The sequence below is a fragment of the Capricornis sumatraensis genome, chromosome 1 (assembly GCF_032405125.1).
Source record: "Capricornis sumatraensis isolate serow.1 chromosome 1, serow.2, whole genome shotgun sequence".
Classification (NCBI taxonomy): Eukaryota; Metazoa; Chordata; class Mammalia; order Artiodactyla; family Bovidae; genus Capricornis; species Capricornis sumatraensis.
In genome coordinates this window covers 172169455-172194261 of record NC_091069.1, presented here as the reverse complement: position 1 = coordinate 172194261, position 24807 = coordinate 172169455, and the positions used below count along the sequence as shown (strand labels likewise).

The 24807-nt window shown below is 34.7% G+C and overlaps 1 protein-coding gene across 2 annotated transcripts in view; it reads right to left on the bottom strand.

Annotated features, from left to right (window-relative positions):
• Positions 1–24807, bottom strand: part of STXBP5L (syntaxin binding protein 5L) — a 323261-nt gene that overhangs the window by 136498 nt on the left and 161956 nt on the right. For both annotated transcript variants that reach the window (XM_068974295.1, XM_068974303.1), the window contains exons 9-11: positions 9263–9341; positions 4650–4804; positions 16–88 (exon numbers count right to left, since the gene is read on the bottom strand). In XM_068974295.1, coding sequence (XP_068830396.1) covers positions 16–88; positions 4650–4804; positions 9263–9341 — 307 coding nt within the window. The remainder of the gene's footprint in view (positions 1–15; positions 89–4649; positions 4805–9262; positions 9342–24807) is intronic.

Below are 24807 nucleotides of genomic sequence, written 5' to 3'. Positions count from 1 at the left end.
ACATGGACAACTTACTTGCTTTGTGTCAGATCAACTACAATGAGATCTTTCTCCAGAAGTACTGCAACAGCATAAGGTTCTTGAAATTCTACAAGTAGAAAAAAGGGGAAAGTTTTCATGTTTAACATTTTATAAAATGTTTATAAAATCACCACACTTGTATTTCCTTTAGCTCCTGTACAAATGTTATTTAAATGATTTGAGAAGACCAAAATATAAGCCAAAGTAAGAAGTAATAAAGAGCATATTAAAAAAAATATGTTGTGTTTCTCACACAATATTTAAGACCATTATAGAGAGCAAGGAAAAAATGAGAAGCTACAGAGCATAGAGTTATATATATCTCAATAATCATGATAGTAGTAGATTATTTGAAGTGAGTGAGTCTGTCACCTCCATTTCACATTTATCTTAGTCTTCCACAACCTTCCATTCCAGATCTGATTTCATGCCTACAGAGAGATATGCTAAAGAAATAGTTCTGTTTCTCTAACACATGATACATATTAACCTCCCTATGAGAGCAACACTCCTTATACTAAAAAGATTACTTTCAATTCAATGTGATTTAACAGTGTGTAAAGACCACATACTATGTGCCCAAGAATATTTCAAAAAAAAAAAAACAGAATCTGAGGATAGCCTAGGATTTCCAAATTCTTAAAATTCAACCCTCCCTTTCTCCCTCTGGCTAGTTTAAGAGTTATTCCTAAATTCAACAAGCACTTGGCAGGAATTCTGGACTCAAGAGTACTCAGGTCTTGAATAGTGAAGTAAAATATATGATCTTCATAACCCTTCCAGTCCTGAGAAGCTATAGAACCTGTTTGTATTTAATTTTTAAGCCACAGGCTATGAGAGAAAAACTAGAAAAAAAATCACAAACAAAAACTGAGGGGTCTGCCTTTGGGTGAAAATTTATACAACAGTATACAGTTCTTATATTATTTACTACTCAAACTTTTTTCAAACTGAGGCATTTCCCCTTCACCTTTAGGGTTTTTTGAAGTTTTCAACATTATTTCAATACTGCTGGGGCTTGAGGTTTTGTTTATCAGCTTAAAGAATACTACTAGTTTCCTCTGTCTTCTCAACCCTCTCTAGGAAATTCACTGGTTGGGAAGCAATGGCTACAAAAATAAAATAGGTGAGACACTGAAGGAGTAAAAGTCATAAATAAATTATTATTTTTATAGTAGTACATCTGTTATAGATTATGGTTTCTTTTCAAATAATAAAAACCGATAGCAAAAATTTCACCTTTGTAGTACTTGGTATACTATGTGTGGTAACCACTGAATGAAAAGATTTCCTTTGAGTCAGTGTTAGCTTCACTTTGGGTCTATTTATTAAAAGTTTGACCATAGACAAATTAGTCAACTTTTTTGACTTTCAATTTCTTTATACATTGAAATGGCAAAATAATAACTACCTTAGACTGTTATGAAGATTAGATGTATATAAAGATACTTAATATACATCTTTATATATTTAATGAGCTTCCGTGGTGGCTCAGATGCTAAAGAATCTGCCTGCAATGTGGGAGACTGGGTTCAGTTCCTGGGTCGGGAAGATCCCCTGGAGAAGGAAATGGCAACCCACTCTAGTATTCGTGCCTGGAGAATTCCACGGACAGAGGAGCATAGTGGGCTACAGCCATGGGGTCGTAGAGAGTCAGACACAACTGAGAGACTAACACTTTCACTTTCAAAGATGTTTAATGCAAAGCCTGGCTTATAGTAGGTACTCACTAGATGCCAACTGCATTACTTTCTTCATTAGATTGGTTGCCTTTGAACAGGCTCAGCCTTTTAACCCTAGCTCCCAACAAGAAAGTTGAAAAGCTTTATCATAATTACTACTTCTCTGAAGAGAAATGCATTATTTATGACACTTGCAGAAGACCAGATACAATTAAATATAGATGTGAAACTGACAAATTCTGAGTATTATTGGTTAATTACTCTGGGCAAAGCCCTGTGAGGTAAGAGGATTAGGCATTTCTGTACTTTGAGAAATAGGCTGAACTGTCAGATGTCACAAATGATTCAGCAATATTAAAAACTGTTACTAAATGTATTTTGTTTAATATATGCATAACATTTATCACTATGTGGCTATACAGAAGATTATAGTTTCATATTTGCTAATATGGAATCATAATTAAAATACTATATACTGTTAAGTGAAAAGAGTGTTATAACAGTTATGCTGTCATCTTACAAAAGAGATAATGTATAGATACATAAATAAGCATACATAAGAAACTTAGTAATATTGGTTGCCTCTGAAAGGGCAATGAGAAAGTTTTCATTATATACTGTGGCATACTGTAGGGTTCTTTTCTGGCATTTTCATGTACTATTGCTTTAATCAGAAATAGTTAATAAAATACACTTATATTTTACTGAGTCAAGTGAAATTTCTCGTAGCTCCTAATACATAAAAAGCTCCATCCTCATTACCATTTCTCTGAAAAGCAAAGTAATATACATGGTTTGGCAGTAATTAGACTTGGTTACAGTACATTTATAATTTGTTTAACATTACTAGAAATTGTCCTAACATCTCTACTGATGTGCAGAAATGTATATATACATATAGTGTTTGATCTTTGAAACCACACATTTTCAGTTTCTATTGCTGGCATGCACACCTTCTTTCTTGAAGAAGGCATTTTCCTAACCTAAGTTATTGGTCCTCTGTTCTTTCTTTCTTTGTTCATTTATCGTTCATTCTCACAACTCTAAAGAGCATCTATATTATGATGATTCAAAAATAAATAGTAAAGACCTCCTCCCTCTCTTTTTAATGCTTTAAACAACTGTACTGACTCAAACTTATCTTTCTCTACTCCCAAGAACTGTTATTACTGCTTATAAAACTACTATTCCTAAAATGTTATCTTTGACTCATATCACTCCCTAACCCAACTGTTGAGCAAATTCAATGGGTTTTCATTTTCCACTCCTATAAGCAGCTGATCAAGATGTCATAGCTTGATCATTTTAATGCATACTATCAAAGCCTCCCCAGTTGGAATCCAAAGTTTTACATTTCAGTCTCTCTTAAAACCCACTCACTAAAACATTGCTTTCTTTCACTTAATATTTCCTCCAAATTCCTCTGTAGTTCCCTATTTCCAAATATCTACAAAAGGCTTTTAATCTTTTCTCTGAATTGATCCCACTCTAGGAAATTCACAATTTTTAAAACCTTTACTCAATATTATTTTCAAGGCCCAAGTCATTCTTCAAGCCCTATCTAGATCCTACATTTTCTATAAGCTTTGCATGAATATTTCATCCAATATTTCAGTCATCAACTACCTGACTAATATAAATTAGCACAGTAGTTAAACTCTGACTCATAACTCTGCACTTAATTAAGGTGTAATGTGTTTTAAGCTTAAGTCATAATTATCTTCCTTTTGTGGCCAGATTATCTGCAATCTGACATCAGAGATCGGTTTCATGCTTCATCCATTTCCTCATCAACTTCTTGTTATACTGAGGCCATAGAAGCATCCAATAATTATTTGTGGTTAATTAACAGCACAGGTAATTTGTCTGCCACTGGCAGCTCGGAATAAAGTGCCACATTGGTTTTTATTTCATATCACTTTATTCTAGGTTTTAAACAAGAAACTCAGTAATTTAAAACAAATTAATACATTTATAATAAAACTATTTATCTTTATAGATTACAGATGAGTCCCTCTGGCCTTCTAATAATCATGCAGAGTCAATATTATATTTTTTGTACAAATGATAAATATGAAGTGATTTGTACAAGGTCACATGGCTGGTGACAGAGATAATTCATAAACTCAAATATTCTGTCTCGAAGTACAATGTTCTTCTCTCTACATTTTCCCTCCTGAAAATATAGTAATATATATGTGTGTGTGTGTGTGTGTATATATATATATGTCTTTAAATCGTAAACTCATATTTCCCCTTTTGCATTTCATCCATCTCAATTTTTAGATTTCATTAAGATATATTTCATCATTAGATTCCATTATACAGTTTGCATGTAACTTTAGATTTTATGTTTATAAAAAGTCTTTATATTTGGGATGATAAAAATACCTAAGCACCTCTCCTCTCAAAGACTCTTCTAATTTTTCTCAAAATTGGAATAAATCACTAACCACACATCAGCAATCCCAGAGTAATCACAGGTGCTGTAGTTCCATCTGAAGCAAAGTCAGATGTGAAACAGATGCAGCACCGCCAGAGTTACAGATCACTGATATCAGGTAAGTGCTTTAACTTTGATTGGCACAGGAATGGGATGGGTGGAGCTGGTCTAGGAGAGGCTATTAGGAGACCTCAGTTTCTCCAAGTGATTTCACCCCGGACCCCGATCGGACCCTCCCAGCTCAGCTTCCACCATCCTTATCAAAGTTTAAAGCACTTACCTGATATTAGAACCTGAAACTCCAGCACTGTTGCACTACATTTGTCTTACTTCCAGTCTGTCAAGTAGGTACAGTTGCAGAGCCTGCTCCAGCACCTGTAGCTCACAGGGTTGTATCACAGTAGATGTCAGCTGCCAAAACTAAAAATATTTAAGCTTAATTTTGTTAGGAACTTATCATTTCAAAACTTATTTTTCAACATCACTTCATTTTAGTTACTTACCATTTGGATAGGGTGTTTCACACAAAGTTAGAAATTCAACAATTGGGTGATCCATTTCAAGCACTGTGATTGCTTTTCCATGCATGATGGTTAAACTTGGTCTTCTGCAAGCTTTGTCATAGGACAGTCCACCAGAAAATATTATGAATGGTTCACTACAAAGGAAAAAGAATGAGACAGAGTTCTTCAGGATGACACAATGTCACAGGATTGAGGCAAAAAAGAATGGACTTTGGTAGGGATTATGTACACTAATTGTCAGAGCAAAAGCCTTTTCTGCCTCCAAATATCTCACCCAACAAATTTACTATTCTATTTCCCTTTTACTTGATGTACATTCTCACTGTTAAAATTACTAATGAATCAGTCTGAAGGTGTTGAGGTGAGATGGACAAAAGGCAGTGAGGATGGTCAGGGGAAAGATGCTCACTGACTCAAAAGAACATCACATGTGGTTGGTTCCCAAACGCTAAATTACTACTATTAGAATGTTAGACAATATTAGCTTATCATGTTAACTAGTAGGCATGTGGGGTTTAAATCATGAAGAAATAGAAGCAAATTTCAATATAAAATGAAATGTGACAATGGCAAGCCCAGAATAGTGGAGGGTAACATGAAAAGTCTGCATAATGGTATTTCTGTATAAAAGGGTTATGACAAGAAGATGGAGAAAACTACATGCAAGGGGAAAACAATTCACCAGAAATAAATGTGATCTTCTCACTTTTACCTAGGGTAAGCCAATTTTATTTAGCTTGTAAAACTAACTTGGAACAAACTTTTTCATTTCTGTTAACTGCAAGTTACAGTTAGATAATAGAGGGGAGCTAAGATGATCATAAAATATTATAGCTGTCAGAAAGTTAAATATTTTCTTAACTTTTCATTTTTCTTTTCTCATATATCTGTATCTCCAGCATATGTATATAAAAGAAAATGTGTGTTGCTATGAAGCATTTTTCAATAAGTAAAGACCAGACTGAAAATATTCTCCAAAAATTTTTTAAAGGAACTAGACACTTTTATTGTACCAAATTCCTTGAGAATATATGCTTCACTAAATAAGTCACTTCTATCTATATGCTAAACTGAAGAATCTACTTGTTTCTAGAACTCAGTCTATAAGAATCCCTGTTCTTTTCCATATTGTATCATATATAGTACCAAACAATATCAAAGGGACATTTGCTAATCTTATGCTGACTATATAATAATCAAAAAGTTGTTTAAGAAGTAAGCCAGGAAGAAAAACACCAATACAGTATACTAACACATATATATGGAATTTAGAAAGATGGCAATGATGACCCTGTATGCAAGACAGCAAAAGAGACACAGATGTGTAGAGAGGACTTTTAGACTCAGAGGGAGAGGGAGAGGGTGGGATGATTTGGGAGAATGGCATTGAAACGTATACTATCATGTAAGAAACGAATCGCCAGTCTATGTCCAATGCAGGATACAGGTTGCTTGGGGCTGGTGCAAGGGGATGACCCAGAGAGATGTTATGCGGAGGGAGGTGGGAGGGGGGTTCACGTTTGGGAACGTATGTACACCCGTGGTGGATTCATGTCAATGTATGGCAAAACCAATACACTATTATAAAGTAAAATAAAGTAAAAATAAATAAATAAATATAAAGTTTTCATCAGAACTTAAATAGAAATTACTGAAGGCATTTTATATGTAAAGTTTTGTCAGTATTTTCACACAAATAATTGAGTTGTAAACTAAATATGGGAAAATGCTCTAATTTACTTTCCTTGAGTCTTTGTATCATTATGTTGAGGAAAAGAAGCTAGGATCAAAAGTTATAATATGTAACTACACTTACATGACAGCTCAAAAAGGCAAAACTATAGTGACAAAGTACAGATCACTGGTTTCTAGAGATTAGGAGTGGGGAAAGGTGTAATTGTTAAGGGATAACAATTACAAATTGCAAAGATAATTTGGTGAATATGGAAATTTTCTGTATTCTTATTGTGGTGGCAATTTCAAGAATCTATACAGTTGCTAAAAAAAATCCACAGAACTGTACACAAGAGAAAAAAAAGACTACTGTATAATTTATAAAATAGATTATACAATAAAAAGCATTGAGATTTTGTCTCAATGAAGGCAAATGGATTAAATGATAAATTGTGTAATATAATAAATGTGTAACATCTGTTGAGTATTTATGATGTTCTAAGCATTTTGTGAAGAACTTCAAATGCATTATTGTATTTAATCCTTAAGATATACCAGTCAGGACCTACTACTATTATCTTCGTTTAATAGGTGGGTATACGAAAGCTTGGAGAATTTAACCACGCATGAAGTCTATCTGTGGGTGGCTACAATAGAAAGGGATTAAAAAATTAGCAGAGAGTAATTTTTATTAACAACAGAGAACCTGATAATGCTAGTGACAGCAGATAAAAGAGATCATTATTTGCTTTTTTTAAAAGGATAAAATTATTAAGCCTGAGGCCATTTTCACTAGAGTTGCGGCAAGCAAATCCATGACTAGGGACCAATGATTTCTAAGCAAGTTTGTAAATGGCTAGTCCAAGATAATATTAAACAGAAAACATATGCTTTACATCTGTTACCTGTGCAGGCCTTTAAGAGGCCCAGCTGCTGCAGCATACATGGTGAAGGAAAGTGAAGTCACTCAGTCATGTCTGACTCTCTGTGACCCCATGGAGCCTACCAGGCTCCTCCACCCATGGGATTTTCCAGGCAAGAGTACTGGAGTGGGTTGCCATTTCCTTCTCCAGGGGATCTTCCTGACCCAGGGACTGAACGCAGATCTCCCACATTCCACCTGAGCCACCAGGGAAGCCTTGCACACAAAGGCAAGGCTCTTATCAAGTTCCTGTTCCTGCTAAAGCCATCCCATTTTCTTCACTTCACAACGTATCTGCTATGTCCGAGAAGGAGCAGAAATAACTTTATTTCCACTTCCAGACTACAGCCCACTTTGCTGTGGACTCAACGTCAGTGCTCCTCTGTTTTTGTGGTCTCTTTGTGTTCTGAGCTGTGGATCCACTGCTCCTAATATAGTTGTAAATCACAACAAATTGTAGAACAACAGTGTTCTACAGTGCACAGTAAGTGGCCTGATATTACTAATCATAATTATATTACTTATATTACTAATCATAATTACTTCACATTAGAAATTTGAATTATTTCTACACAAACTTCAACTACCAATAACTAGAACATATCAATTTAGAATCATAGAAGAATATTAACTGTGAAAATCAATGGCTTTGATGATGATAACAACAACTGCTTTTTAAGAAATCCACTGTGGGCCTCTCATCAAATTTATGATGTTACAAACATCATTGATGAGATAGGTACTGTTGATGAGAAAATTAAATTTTTAAAAAGTTAATTTTCAAGGTCACACAGCTGTTTCACTCCAATGATCTTAATCATTATATGAAACTGTCTTGCCTTGAATTTCTGATTTCTGAATTACCTTTTCTTTATGTTTATCCTTTTCTCCCTTCATCTGAAACCATCCTATCCTCCATCCCTTAAAATCCCATCTCAGGCATCTCCTTTCCTAAGAAGAATTTCAGTGATTCCTTCCTTCACTGTTCTCTGTACTCCCTTTAGGCAAGGTTAGGTGCCCTTGAAGTGCGACACTGTATAACAATGGATGTAAATAATATTGAGCCTGAAGACTCAAGCAAAGTTAAAGTCATAAACACTGTTTTAAGAAAGAAAGAATATATGTAAAATATATTCATCCATAATGATTAAATTTTAAATGTTTTAATACTTTAGTTACAATAGTAATAAAACTGTGGTTATTTTTACTAGTTATGCATAGTAACATTAGGCTAGGCTAAAGAGGTTTTGATCCATCTATCTATCATACTTTGAGAATAGCAGCTATAAGCAAATATTATATGTATCTGTGATGACAGGAAAATATTCTAGTGTGAGCATTTAAGTAATATAAAGTAGAATTATCCAATTTAGACTTAAAACTAAGGTCTACACAAGATTTGTAATTATGGTAATTCTGGATGTGAATATTGCCACTAATAATTACTTTAAGTATAAAGAACATTGCCGATGTATTGGATATGCCTTCTACAGATATAAGATAAATTTTATTAAATATTATTTTTAATTTTCTATATCTTAAAATTTATATTGTATTATACTAATATACATAAATGTTTATATTCCCAACTAACTTTAATCTTTCCAAATTCAAAATGTAAGATCTTAAAGTACAGAGACTTATATATTTAATTCCTATATAATACTAATAGGTAAATAGCTTTTGCTGTTTAATAATGCTAAATGATTGCTACTTGCAATTGCATGGCCCAAAAACCCTACATTGTTAAAATTAATGTATATAATACTTATCCAGATATTCATATAAATCTTTAAATAATTAAGAGTTACTATTTATAATACTGGCATCATATACATACCCATTGAATAATAAATGTTATCAAGGAACATTGCTGTTAATGTTAGTTAATATAATTATGTAAAACCTAATAATATATAAACATTAAAAGATATCTGTATTTCTTGTCACTCTTTCTTACATATTTTTCCACAACCCCCCAAGTAAAAATGCATACCTGTTTCTACAAGTCTTGTATTCTACTTTAAGAATTGGTTTGCAAGATTCAGGTTTTCTTCCTTCTCTTTGACTTTTTCCTAAAGAAAGAAAAGGATTTTATTAAATATGAATTAAATTCTACTTATCAATGAGAATTTTTAAAGGAATTTTTAAAGTAATTATGTATTTTTAATAATCAGATAGACACATTTCTATGCATTCTAACATTCTTGTTAAATTTATAAATGGTTTATTGAGCCCTAACAATTGACTGTTATATAATCAATAGTTATTTGTAAACATATTTTTATTGCTTCACATTCTCAATGTATAAATCTAGTATCATATAAGGTTATTTTAATTACACAAGTTTCATGATAAACAACGGCAGAATTGAAGACACACACATATATACTTATCTGCATAATGAAATATATTATGAAAATCCATACTAGGCTTTACAATTTTTACCTATGAAACAAGAAAACCCTTTCACGTGCAGAAAGACTTGTCACTTAAAACTTATGATACACTATGAAAATCACTGCATTTTCATCAAATTCATTTAAAGGAAAGCCATTAGACAATGAACACAGGTGATCTATTTCAAGATTTTTTTAAATTTTAATGATGAACTCTACATAAAACAAAAATAATAGTTTCTTATAAAGGAAAGATTATGTTCAGATTCCATAAGAGTTTGAATAAAACATCAGGAAGAGTTGAAAATGGAAATAAGTATGTCATAGGCAGAAGTAAGCTTTATCTTTACAGTTAAAATTTTGCTTATTAATCTGTTTTGTAAGATGACACCTTTTATTTTAATCAATATTCTTACACTGCCAGAGCTATTTGTAGACAAAGAAACCTATCATGTAGAGAGATGTTTACATGCATATAAGTTAAAATTTCATCATAGTTTCAGAATGGCAAAGACAAATCCAACTCGGAAGTCAGGACAGTTTTATCCAATTTGTTTAGTGGCTATCCACATACAGTATACCTTATCTGCTCCATGGCATGTTTTTTGAAATTTCCTTCTTTTTCTTTTACCCTATGTCAACTGAAGAAGCAACCCAATAATAAATATTGACCAGTATCATTTATACTGTAAAACAGGATTAAAAGTATCTATATTATATATGAAAAAGAACTGTTAACACTAAATATAGATCATTACAAAGGGACAGCTTAGGCTCAGGGACTCATTTTGTACAGTGGTCTTAGAGCTAGTCCGGGATTACTAAGTTTTGATAATGAATGGAATTAGAGAATTAAAGGAAGTAACAGACTTAGCAAAGAAGCCCATTATTCTCAGTTGATATTTTTTCTACCCAGTGCTTCTCTAGTAACTGTCAAACTGTTAGCTGACCAAAACAGCATTTTTGCAATTGTATATATATATGTATATATATATGTAACCAAGTACTATTTTTCAGTCAGTAAACATCAGTACCAGGCACTGATTTTAGCAGAAAAGAATCATTGTTTAATTAACTAATGTTTTACTTCAATTTCCAACTCTGATTTATTTGAAGGCAAAAGCTTTCTGCTTTGATTATATTTATTGCCTGTTAGTAACTGAAATATGCTTAAATGTCATTTTGTATAAAACAACACTGTCAATAACTGTTTATTGCTATTGCTTATTTTCACAGTATTGAAGTAAGTGGGAGGGTACAGAGAAATAACCACCAAGAAGCTTAAAATTTACTAAACAAAAAAAATTTGAAAATGATAATATTAGGTACCATAAATGACTGATAGACATGAAGTACTTTAGGAGTGGAGGATAAAACTGTGGTTTCCTTTTGTAACAGAAGATTTTGTAGAATTTTACAGAAGACGTCCTAGATACTAGACTAAGAACTAAAAGACAAAAGTTGGCTAGGAGAGTATAAGAAAAGACACGAAGGCAGAATGTTGAGAGAATATGCCCAGTATGATGAGAGAACAATGCATAAGCCAAACTGGGTAGATTAAAAGATTAATGTAGAAGAAGAGAGGAAAGAATGCTGATGAGGCACAAAAGAGCCATATAATGGCAATCTGTAAGACAGATTTGCCGTGTTGACAAGGGAAAGCCACTGGAAACTTCCAAGTTGAGAAATAATATGCATAGAGCAATGTCTCAGAAATATTAATACTGGTTTATTTAATAAAGAAATTTTGAGGAGGTAAGATGCTGATGATGGAAAACAAGAAGATAATTACAAATGTTCAGGAAAAACAGAGGAAAAAAACTGAAGAAAAGTAAAAAGTCTCAAAGAAAGGTAGGATACTATTAATCATACCAACAAGTGCATTATGGGAATATTAGAAGGAGAGGAGAGAAAGGAGAAAACATTCACAGAAATATTGGCTGAAACTTTTCTAAATTATTTGAAAAACATTATTTATACATCTAAGAACCTCAAAAAACTCCATGTAGGATAAAAAAGTCAATCTACTCCCAGAAACATCAAGGTAAAAATGCTAAAAGAAAAAAAAAATCTTGAAAGGACCAAGAGAAAAATCATTCATTGTATATAAGGGAGCCCCAATAAGGTTAATAGCTGAGACTCATCAGAAACAATAAGTCAAAAGGCAGAGGAATGACATACTTAATTTACTGGGAAAAGAAATCCTGTTAACCAAGAATCTTATGTTCATCAAAATTATTTCAATAATCATTATCAAAATAATTTGAAATATTCAAAATGAAATAATTTTGATTATTTCACTTTTCAAAAATTAAGGTGAAATAAAGATATTTCCAGATAACAAAAACTGAGAGAATGTGTTGCAAGCAGAGCTCCCTTACAAAAAATACAAAGAAGTTCTTTAGGCTGAAAGAGTAATATGAACCTATATACAAAGATTATAAGTAAAAGTAATTAATGTAGGTAATTATAAAAGACAGTATAATTACACATTTCCTTTTTAATCTTAACTGATTTAAGAAGCAATGTAAAAATTAATATATATATAATTGTAATATGGGATACTTATTTGAAAATAATAACACAGAGAAGGTTGATGGGAGCAAGGCTACACTGGAGGGAGACCAAATGGTAACTTGAATCCACAAGAACAAAGGAAGAGAACCACAAATAAGCAGCAAAAAGGCTAATGTAACAACTTCTATACATACATGTGTGTGTAGCAGTTGTTCAATCAATCGTGTCCAACTCTTTGTGACCCCATGGACTGTAGTTCACCAGGCTCCCCTGTTCATGGAATTCTCCAGGCAAGAATAGTAGAGTGGGTTGCCATTCCCTTCTCCAGGGGATCTTCCCAACCCAGGAATTGAACCTGGGTCTCCCACCTTGCAGGCAGATTCTTTACCATCTGAGCCACTAGGGAAGGCCCTATATACATACATACCCTTGACTAAATAAATGGTTCAAATAAAAAAATATTGGAGACCTGGGTTCGATCCCTGGGTTGGAAGGATCCCCTGGAGAAGGGAAAGGCTAACCACTCCAGTATTCTGGTCTGGATAATTCCATGGACTGTATAGTACATGGGGTCACAAAGAGTCGGACATGACTGAGTAACTTTCACTTCACTTTAATGAAGTATTAATAGAATAGAAAAAATATATATCAATAGCAAATCAATAAACTGAAATCTGGTTCTCTGAAAATATCAGTAAAATAGCTGAACTGACCAGAAAAGACAGAAACAGAGATAAAAGACTTAAATTCTGCCACCAATCCTTCAAACATTCTCCTATAAACCAAAGAGGAAATATTTGCCAACTAATTCTATAAAACTATTAGTACCATCCATTGTGTGAGATCAAACATCCTGATATGAGGCTAAGACAGAAATATAACAATGAAGAAGTGAGGTTTTTCTAAATAATGGGAATATGGTTACCATCAGAAAAACCAGTTACTATAATATACCTTATCAATAGAATAAAGAACAAAAATTAAACAATTATCTCAACAAACTAAAAAGGCATCTGATGAAGTCTGACACTCTTTTGATTAAACGAAAGCTTCACAAAGGAAAAGAAAAAGATTTCCTCAACCTGATAAATTACTATGAATAGAAACCCAGAGCTTACGATCATATTTACTGGTGAAAGAAGAAAAACTTTCCCTTTCTGATCAAAAACAACTGAAGAGAGATCAAGATGGTGGAATAGAACCATGTGGAGCTCATATCCTCCCACAGATACATTAAAAATACATCTACATGTGGAACAATTCTCATAGATTCCTACTGAATACTGGTAGAAGATCTCATGTGATCAAAACTGCAGGAAAGATCATCATCTAAGCAGGTAGGACAAAAGGGGAAAAAAAGCAATCAGGACAGAACCTGCACCCCTGGGAGGGATCTGTAAAAGAAGAAAGGTTCCTTCACCCTGGGAACCCCCTTCAATGGCTGGGAGATCAACAGTGAAAAACAGGGAGCTTCAGAGGCTCAGAGGAGAGTGTAGCAGCTGGCCTGTGGTAGGCAGAACAAACAGAGATTAGCACAGATGGTCCTGGCTACCTCACTTGCAGTCTGTAGACCGAGATGCATGTCTGTGGTGCTCACTGGGCGGTGAGCTAAAACTTGGGCTCCAGTGGATAGACCCAGGGAGAGACCTGAGGTTAGCTGTGCAGAGGCAGCCTGAAGGGGCTAGAGTGTGTCTTAGACTACAACTGGGGGTACACAGGATGGAGCCTGATTTTGCCACTGAAGCCCCACTGTAAATGTGTAAGAATGGAAGGGTACCAAAACATGCTCACAGTGGGCACGGCTCTGCCTCTGTGAGCTCTGGGCATGCTCAAGCACTGTGGGCCGTACACACACAGAGGCAAGGCTGAAATCTGTGTTGATCCCCAGGAGCCAGAGCTGCATGACTTTAGAAGCAGGGCTGAAATTTGGGCAGTGTCCTATTGGCTTTGGAGGATTTATGCCATAGGCTCCTTTGTAAGCTCAGAGCCTGTGATACATTCAAGCAGACTACTGGTAGTCCCAGGGTTGGATGGGTCTGGCATTAGTAGCTGCCAGAACAAGCAAAGGCAGGGCCAACGTCTGGATTGACCCCTGAGGTCTCACAGCAGGTCCTGGTGTCTGACCAGTGGATCTGTGCCTGCATATCTATGCTGGTGGACTGGAGAGCACAGTGCCTGAGGAACATCTGGGCTGGTTTGCATTCTCATCCTGAGGAAGGGCCAAGGGCGGTGCCAACAAGAGCATACTTATGGGTGAGACCACAGAGCACACTTCCCAGTAGACAGTTCCTGGGGAGGAACACTTAGTGCCTCGTCCCCCAGCGAAGTGTTTCACTCTCACCTACCTCACACCACAGCTCAGAAATGGATCTAGGAGCTACTACTCCAACAACTGGGAGCAGACCCTACCCGCAACAGGGCTGTGACAACCACAGAGCAAAACGGAGGCCCCATTCAACAATCAAGGCAGGCTCTGATCACCACAATACCAGTCACACCCATTATCAAGAGGATAATGGCCAGGACACAATGAGGAAAGCTGAGGCAGGCATCCATACTAAAAACAGCCCTCTCACCAAAAATATTACACAGACACAGGCTACACAGGGATACCCACATAAAAACAGCCCTTTAAGACCACAGTGGACAACTGTTTCTTCTTAATTCATAGAGTCGAAGAAATCTAAGAAAAATGAAGAAGCAGCAGTATCACTTCCAATTAAAAGAACAAGAGAAATCCCCTGAAAGAACAAACAAATCTCCCCAGTCTTGGAGTTCAAAAAAGAAGACTAATAAGAATATGGACAGAATTAAGAAAGGCTATCAATAGGAATTAAGAAAGGCAGATCACTGAACAAGGAACTAGAAACTATAAAGAAGAGCCAATTAAAATTAGAAAACTAATTTTCTGAGACAAAAGCTGAGCTGAAAGCAATAAATACCGAACTTAACAATTCAGAAGAACAAATAAGTGATCTGGAAGAAAAGAATGGAAATTATGCATCAGAACAACAGACAGATAAAAAAAAAAAAAAAGCAATATAAAAGACCTATTACACACATAATAGGGATCCCAAAGAAGAAGAAAGAAAAAAGAGGATTGAAAATATATTTTAAGAAATTATGGAAATTTTGTCCCAAACCTAAGGAAACAAACTATCTAGGCACAAGAAGCACAGTGGGTCCAAAACAAGAAGAACCCAGACAGACTTACACCAAGATATATCATAAACAGAGAATTCTAAAGGCAGCAAAAGAAAAAAAAGTAGGTTACAGGGAACCCTCATAAGGCTATCATCTGGTTTCTCTACAGAAATCTTGCAGACCAGAGGGGACTGTCATGTTATATACAAAGCTCTGGAAGGGAAAATCCTGCACCCTAAGATACTCTATCCAGCAAGATTGTCATTTAGAAATTCTGCAGATAAGCAAAAGCTAAAGGAATACAGCAATAGAACTATTGAAAGGGCTACTGAAAGGACTTATCTAAACAGAAAAGAAGCAAGAATCTATAGGAAAGAGAAAATAACAACTGGGAAGCAAATCACTTAAATAGGTCAGTACATGAATTAAAAAAGTTTTTTTGAAAGTGATGATAATTACAATGAATAGCAAAAGAATAAACATGATGATGTAAAACAGTACATCAAAATCATAAAATGTTGGGGAGGGGTGTAAGAAAATGAAGATTTTTTTTTTTCTTAATGTCTTTGAGCCTATATGACTACCAGCCTAAGCAAGTAGATATGGTATTGGGTTAACACACTTGAAAAATTTTAACCACAAATAAAAAACAAATTAAATAGATGCACAAAATACAAACAAAAAAGGAATTAGTTTCTGCTGTACAACAAAGTGAATCAGCTAGATGTATACACAGAGCCACTCACTCTAAAGCCTCCCTACCAGCCCCTCATCCCATCCCTCTAGGTCATCACAGAGCACTGAGCTGAGCTCCCTGTGCTATACACCAGCTTCTCACTAGCTATCCCTTTACACATGGTAATGTATACATACATTAGTGCTACTCTGCCAATCTGTCCCACCCACCCCTTCCCATCTGTGTTCACATGTCCAATTATGCTCCAATAAAAATAAACAAAATATTTTTTAAAGTTTTTAGTCAATAAGATGCCAAGTACATGAAAAAACAAAAGAAAACATAAGCATAATACAAAAGAAAATTTTCAAACCATAAAAAGACAGAAAGAAGGGAACAAAGAAGAAATACAAAATCAACTAGAAAATAAGATTTAAAATGGCATTAAATTTATATCTATCAATAGTTACCTTAAATGTCAATGCACTAAATGCTCCAATCAAAAGGCACGGAGTGGCAGACTGTGTAATAAGACAAGAGACTACAATATGCTGCCTATGAGAGATTAATTTCACATGTAAAGACACATACTGAAAGTGAGGCAATGGGAAAAGATATTCCAGGCAAATAGAAGCAGAAGAAAGAAATGGTGGTAAAAAGAATGCTATACAATGACTAAGTGCAATTTATCCCAGATATGTAAGGCTGGTTCAACATTCAAAAACTAATTAATGTACTCCATCACATCAATAAGCCAAAAAAGAAAAACATATCACCAAATAAAGATGCATAAGAAGCATGTGACAAAATCCAACACCATTCTGATAAAAAACTCCCAATAAACTAGAAATGAAACTGTGCAGGAACTGAAAGGGCCTTCTCAGGAACAGACACTCCAATCTGTCCCCAACCTCTTGCTTTCAGAAGCTTTAGCCTCCTAAATCAGATTGATTATATTCTTTGCAGCCAAAGATGGAGAAGCTCTATACACTCAGCAAAAACAAGACCGGGAGCTGACTGTGGCTCAGATCATGAACTCCTTATTGCCAAATTCAGACTTACATTGAAGAAAGTAGGGAAAACCTCTAGACATTCAGGTATGACCTAAATCAAATCACTTATGATTATACAGTGGAAGTGAGAAATAGATTTAATGGACTAGATCTAATAGAGTGCCTGATAAACTATGGACAGAGGTTTGGGACATTGTACAGGAGACAGGGATCAAGACCATCCCCATGGAAAAGAAATGCAAAAAAACAAAATGGCTGTCTGAGGATGCCTTACAAATAGCTGTGAAAAGAAGAGAAGCAAAAAGCAAAGGAGAAAAGGAAAGATATAAGCATCTGAATGCAGAGTTCCAAAGAATAGCAAGGACAGATAAGAAAACCTTCCTCAGTGATCAATGCAAAGAAATAGAGGAAAACAACAGAATGGGAAAGACTAGAGATCTCTTCAAGAAAATTAAAGATACCAAAGGAACATTTCATGCAAAGATGGGCTTGATAAAGGACAGAAATGGTATGGACCTAACAGAAGCAGAAGATATTAAGAAGAGGTTGTAAGAATACACAGAACTGTACAAAAAAGAGCTTCATGACCCAGATAATCACAATGGTGTGATCACTCACCTAGAGCCAGACATCCTGGAATGTGAAGTCAAGTAGGCCTTAGAAAGCATCACTACAAACAAAGCTAGCGGAGGTGATGGAATCCTAGTTGAGCTCTTTAAAATCCTGAAAGATGATGCTGTGAAAGTGCTGCACTTAATATGTCAGCAAATTTGGAAAGCTCAGGAGTGGCCACAAAACTGGAAAAGGTCAGTTTTCATTCCAATCCCAAATAAAGGCAATGCCAAAGAATTCTCAAACTACCACACAATTGCACTCATCTCACATGCTAGTAAGGAAATGGCAACCCACTCCAGTGTTCTTGCCTGGAGAATCCCAGGGATGGCGGAGCCTGGTGGGCTGCCGTCTATGGGGTCGCACAGAATTGGACACGACTGAAGTGACATAGCAGCAGCGGCACATGCTAGTAAAGTAATGCTCAAAATTTTCCAAGCCAGGATTTAGCAATACATGAACTGTGAACTTCTAGATGTTCAAGCTGGTTTTAGAAAAGGAAGAGGAACCAGAGATCAAATTGCCAACATCTGCTGGATCATCAAAAAAGCAAGAGAGTTCCAGAAAAACATCTATTTCTGCTTTATTGACTATGCCAAAGCCTTTGACTGTGTGGATCACAATAAACTGTGGACAATTCCTCAAGAGATGGGACTACTAGACCACCTGACCTGCCTCTTGAGAAACCTATATGCAGGTCAGGAAGCAACAGTTAGAGCCGGACATGGAACAACAGATTGGTTCCAAATAGGAAAAGGAGTATGTCAAGGCTGTATATTGTCACCCTGCTTATTTTACTTACATGCAGAGTACATCATGAGAAACACTGGGCTGGAAGAAGCACAAGCTGGAATCAAAAAGATTGCCAGGAGAAATATCAATAACCTCAGATATGCAGATGACACCACCCTTATAGCAGAAAGTGAAGAGGAACTAAAAAGCCTCTTGATGGAAGTGAAAGAGGAGAGTGAGAAAGTTGGCTTAAAGCTCAACATTCAGAAAATGAAGATCATGGCATGTGGTCCCATCACTTCATGGGAAATAGATGGGGAAACAGTGGAAACAGTGTCAGACTTTATTTTTTTGGGCTCCAAAATCACTGCAGATGGTGACTGCAGCCATGAAATTAAAAGATGCTTACTCCTTGGAAGGAAAGCTCTGAACAGCCTAGATAGCATATTAAAAAGCAGAGACAGTCTTTGTCAACAAAGGTCTATCTAGTCAAGGCTATGGTTTTTCCAGTGGTCATGTATGAATGTAAGAGTTGGATTGTAAAGAAAGCTGAGTGCCGAAGAATTGATGCTTTTGAACTGTGGTGTTGGAGAAGACTCTTGAGAGTCCCCTGGACTGCAAGGAGATCTAACCAGTCCATCCTAAAGGAGATCAGTCCTGGGTGTTCATTGGAAAGACTGATGCTAAAACTGAAACTCCACTACTTTGGCCACCTGATGCGAAGAGCTGACTCACTAGAAAAGACCCTGATGCTGGGAGGGATTGGGGGCAGGAGGAGAAGGGGACAACAGAGATTGAGATGGCTGGATGGCATCACTGACTCAATGGACATGAGTCTGAGTAAATTCCGGGAGTTGGTAATGGACAGGGAGGCTAGTGTGCTGCACTTCATGGGGTCGCAATCAGTCAGACATGACTGAGCTACTGAACTGAACTGAAACCTGCTTTACAACAAATATCAAAGGAACTTCTCTAGGTAAAAAAAAAAAAAAAAAGGCCACAATTAGAAACAAGAAAATTATAAAATGAAAAATCTCACCAGTAAAGCAAAGATACAGTAAAGGTTCAAAACCATCCATACACAAAACCAGTAGGGAGGTTAAAAGATGAGTCATTAAATCATCTACATCCACAATAAAGAGTTAAGGGATACACAAAACAATTAGATGCAAAATATGATATCAAAAACAGTAATCGTGAGGGGGAGGAGAGTACACATTTAAGGTTTTTGAAATGCATGTGAAAGTAAGAGATAAGCAACTTAATCATGTATATATAGATTACTATACAAAAACCTCTTGAAAGTGACAAATCCAAAAGCAATAACAGATGCCCAGATACACAGAAAAGGAAAAAAAATCCAAGCATAAATCACAGAAAAATAGAACAAGAGAAGAAGAAAGCGGGGGGAAGCTACAAATCCAAATCCAAAACAATTTACAAAAAAATGGCAAGAACATAAAAATTGATAACTGCCTTAAATATAACTGGACCAAAAGATATAGGTTGGCTGAATGGTACAAAAACAAGACCCACATATATGCTGCTTATAAGAGACCCATTTCAGATCTAGAGACACATACAGACTGAAAGTGAGGGGATAGAAAAAAAGTATTCCATGCAAATGGAAATCAAAAGAAAGCTGAGGTAGCAATACTTACATAAAACAAAGTAACTTTAAAATAAAGATTGTTATAAGAGAGAAAGAAGGACACTACATAATGATCAAGGAATCAAGCCAAAAAGAAGATACAACAATTGTAAATATATATGCACCCAGCATAGGAGCACCTCAATATATAAGGCAAATGCCAACAGCCATAATAGGAGAAATTGACAGTAACACAGTAAGAGTGGGAAACTTTAATGCCCCACTTTCATCAATGGACAGAACATCCAGAAAAGAAATCAATAATAAAACACAGCCCATAAATAACACATTAGAGCAAATGAACTTGATTGATACTTATAGAGCATTCCATCAAAAAGCAGAACACACATTCTTTTCAAGTGCACATGGAACATTCTTCAGGATAAATTATACTAGGCCAGAAAAAAAAGAAAAAATCCCTCAATAAATGTAAGAAAACTGAAATCACATCAAGTATCTTTTCCAAGCAAAACACTATGAGGACTAGAAATCAATCAACTACAAGAAAAAAATGTAAAAAATGCAAACACATAAAGGCTAAACAATATGCTACTTAACAATCAGTGGATCATTGAAAATATCAAAAAGGAAATAAAAAAATACCTTGACAGAAATGAAAACAAAAAATGATTCAAAACATATGAGATGCACCAGAAGCAGTTCTAAGAGAAAAATCTATGGTATATACAGGTTTACCTCAGGAAACAAGAGAAATCTCAAATAAGCAACACCTAACCTTAGGCCTAAAGCAACTAGAAAAAGAACAAAACCGAAAGTTAGTACAACAAAGGAAATTATAAAGATGACAGCAGAAACAAAATTGAGTCTAAGAAAAAATAAAAATGATTCTTTAAAGTAAAAACTGGTTCTCTGAAAATATAAACAAAATTGATAAATCTTTTGCCAGACTCATTGAGAAAAAAGGGAGAGGGCTCACTCAAATCAATAAAACCAGAAAAGAAAAACAGATTATAACCCACACCACAGACATACAAAGGATCATAAGAGACTACTATGAACAACTATATGCCAATAAAATGGACAAATTCTCGGAAAGGCACACCTTCCCAAGACTAAACCAGGAAGAAATAGGAAATATGAACAGACCAGTAATGAAACTGAATGATTAATTAAAAAATCTCAACAAGCAAAAGTCCAGAACAAATTGACTTCATGGGTGAATTCTATCGAACATTTATAGAAGAGTTAGAACCTATCCTTCTCAAACTATTTCAAAAACTGCAGACGAAGGAACACTTCTGAACTCATTCTATGAGTCAAGCATCACCCTGATATCAAAACCATACCAAGATATCACACACAAACTAGAAAATTATAGGGCAATTTCACTGATGAACATAAATGAAAAAATCCTCAACAGAATACTAACAAACCAAATCAAACAATACATAAAAGAATCATATACCATGAAAAATGGAATTCATCCCAAGGATAATAATTTTTTAATATCCACAAATCAATGTGATACACCATATCAACATATTGAAGAATAAAAACCATATGATCATCTTAATAGGTGCAGAACACTTATGATAAAAATCAACATTTATTATGACAACTCTCTAGAAAGAGGACACAGAGAAAACATACTTCAACATAATAAAGGCCATATTTGACAAACCCACAGCTAATATCATGAAGTGAAAGTGTTCCTCTCTCAGTCATGTCTAGCTCTTTGCAATCCCATGGACTGTATAGCTCACCAGACTCCTCTGTCCAAGGGAATTCTTCAAGCAAGAATACTGAAGTGAGCAGAAGTATCCCCCTTCTCCAGGGGATCTTCCCGACCCAGGGATCAAACTCTGGTCTCCCACATTACAGGCAGATTTTTTACCATCTGAGCTACCAGGGAAGGCCCAACTAACACCATAATCAATGGTAAAAAGCTGAAAGCATTTCTTCCAAGATCAAGAACAAAAAAAGGATGTTCACTCTGTCAACATAGTTGTGAAGTTCTAGCCATGACAATCATACAACAAAAAGAAACAAAAGAAATCCAAATCAGAAAGGAAGATGTAAAAGTGTCATTGTTTGCAGATGGCATGATACTATACATAGAAAATTCAAAATATACTACCAAAAAACTATCAGAGCTAATCAATGAATTCAGTAAAGTTGTAGGATGAAAATCAATATACAGAAATCTGTTGCATTTCTGTACATTAACAATGGACTGTCAGAAAGAAAATTTAAGGAAATAGTACCATTTACTATGATTTCAAAAAGAATAAAAAAAACCTAGGAATAAACCTGCCTAGCTAGGGAGGCAAAAGACTGGTATGCCAAAAACTATAAGCCACTGATGAAAGAAATTAAAGAAGACACAGATGGAAAGAAAATACTATGTTCTTGGATTAGAAGAATCAATATTGTTAAAAAGACCATAATATCACGGCAATCTATAGATTCAATGTAATCCTCGTCAAATTACCACCATGTTTTCACAGAACTGAAACAAATAATTTAAAAATTTGTATGGAAACACAAAAAACTTTGAATAGCCAAAAAAATACTGAGAAAGAAAGATGGAGCTGGATGGATCAGATGCCATGTCTTCAGACTATATTCCAAAGCAATAGAAATCAAGACAGTATGGTACATGTAGAAAAACAGAAATGTAGATCAATGGTACATAATAGAAAGCCCAGAAATAAACCCATGCACTCATGGTCACCTTATATATGACAAAGGAGACAAAAATATACAACAGAGAAAAGACAGCCTCTTCAATAAGTGGTGCTGGGAAAACGGGACAGCTACATATAAAAGAACAAAATTAGAACAGTACCTAACAACCATACACAAAAATAAACTCAAAATGGATTAAAGACCTAAATGTAAGACTGGATACAATAAAACTCGTAGAAGAAAACATAGGCAGAACACTGACATAACTGCATCAAGATCTTTTTTGACCCATCTCCTAGAATAAAGAAAATAAAAACAATAATAAGCAAATGGGACCCAATTAAACTTAAAAACTTTTGTACAACAAAGAAAACCATAAACAAGACAAAAAGACAACCCTCAGAATAGGATAAAATATTTAAATTATGTGACTGTCAAGGGTTTAATACCTAATATATACAAATAGCTCATACAACTCAATATTTTTAAAAAAACCCAACAACCCAATCAAAACATGAGCAGACCTAAACAGACATTTTTTCCAAAGAAGACATAGATGACTGACATATGAAAAGACTGCTAATTATTAGAGAAATGCTAGTCAAATGCAAGTCAAAAACAGAATAAGTTAAGTCTCACAGTGGTCAAAATGGTTATCGAAATGTCTACAAATAATAAAGGCTAGAGAAGATGTGGAGAAAAGAGAACTCAGTAGGAAGGAACATAAACTGGTATAGCCATTATGGATAGTAGTATGGAGGTTCCTTTAAAACTAAAAATGGAGCTACCTATGTGATGCAGCAATACCACTACTGGGTATATATCCAAAAAGAAAGAAAAAAGAAAATTCTGACTCAAAAAGATACATGCACACCAATGTTGATAGCAGCACTATTTACAATAGCCAAGACACGGAAACAACTCAAGTGTCCATCAACAAATGACTGTCTTAGGATGTGGTGTGTGACAAATATACAAAACAGTGGAATATTACTCAGCAATAAAAAGAATGAAATATTGTCATTTGCAGCAACATGGATGGACCTAGAGAACATTATACTTAGTGAGGTAAGTCAGAGAAAGACAAACACTATGATATCACTTATATGTGGAATCTAAAAGATAATACAAATGAATCTATATACAAAATAGAAACAGACTCATAGATATTGAAAACAAATGTAAAAGGGAAGGGAGGAGAGGAAAATTACAAGTACTGGATTAACAGATCTAAACTACTATACATAAACTAGATAAGCAACAAGGATTCACTGCATAGAACAGGGAATTATATTCAGTAATAACCTATGCTGGAATATAATCTGAAAAAACAACTGATCACTAAGTTGTACACCTGAAACTAACATTGTAAGTTAACTATACAACAATAAAAAATACTTAAGTGTATTCAAAGTAAAAATTAAAACATTGTATTTTGATGTAATAAATATGATAAATATTGCATAAAGGACAATGGGTGAAGGTAAATAAATATATGTGGTTGTGAAATTTCTACATTTTATGTAAAGTGTTACAATTAACTCTAATATGGAAAATTAAGGAAATATACTGTAATCCCTAGAGCAACTGATTAAAAAGACTGTGTGAAGATGAAGGTAAGTTGCCTATATGTAAATTCAAATGAATTATAGTAAAAACTTTAAAATAAGCCAAAAGAAGGCAAAAGGGGGAGATAAAAGGAACAAAAATGCAAGATAGTAAGTGATTATATTTAATATTAGTGAACACTCCAACTAAATGATGTTAGAGTGAATAAAAATGCAAGACCCAACTATATGTTCTCTACAGGAGACACGATGGATGTTTAATAATAAAATCTTAAAACACATGAAACAAAAAAAAGGACAAAATTAAAGAGAGCAGATAATTCTATAACCATTAAATTTTAATACCAGTTTCTCAGAAATTGGTTAGTAGTCAAATATCAGTTAAATCATAGAAGATTTGATAAACATTATGAGCCACATTTAGCTATTTGGTTTTTAAAGTATAAACTCAAAATGAATAGAATTACAAGCAAAAATTCACAATAATAGAGATTTTAATAATAGGTATTTCTCTAAGAACTGAAAACTCAATAATAAAAACAGTGAAGATTTAAATAGTACAAAGTAAAAATAAGAAATT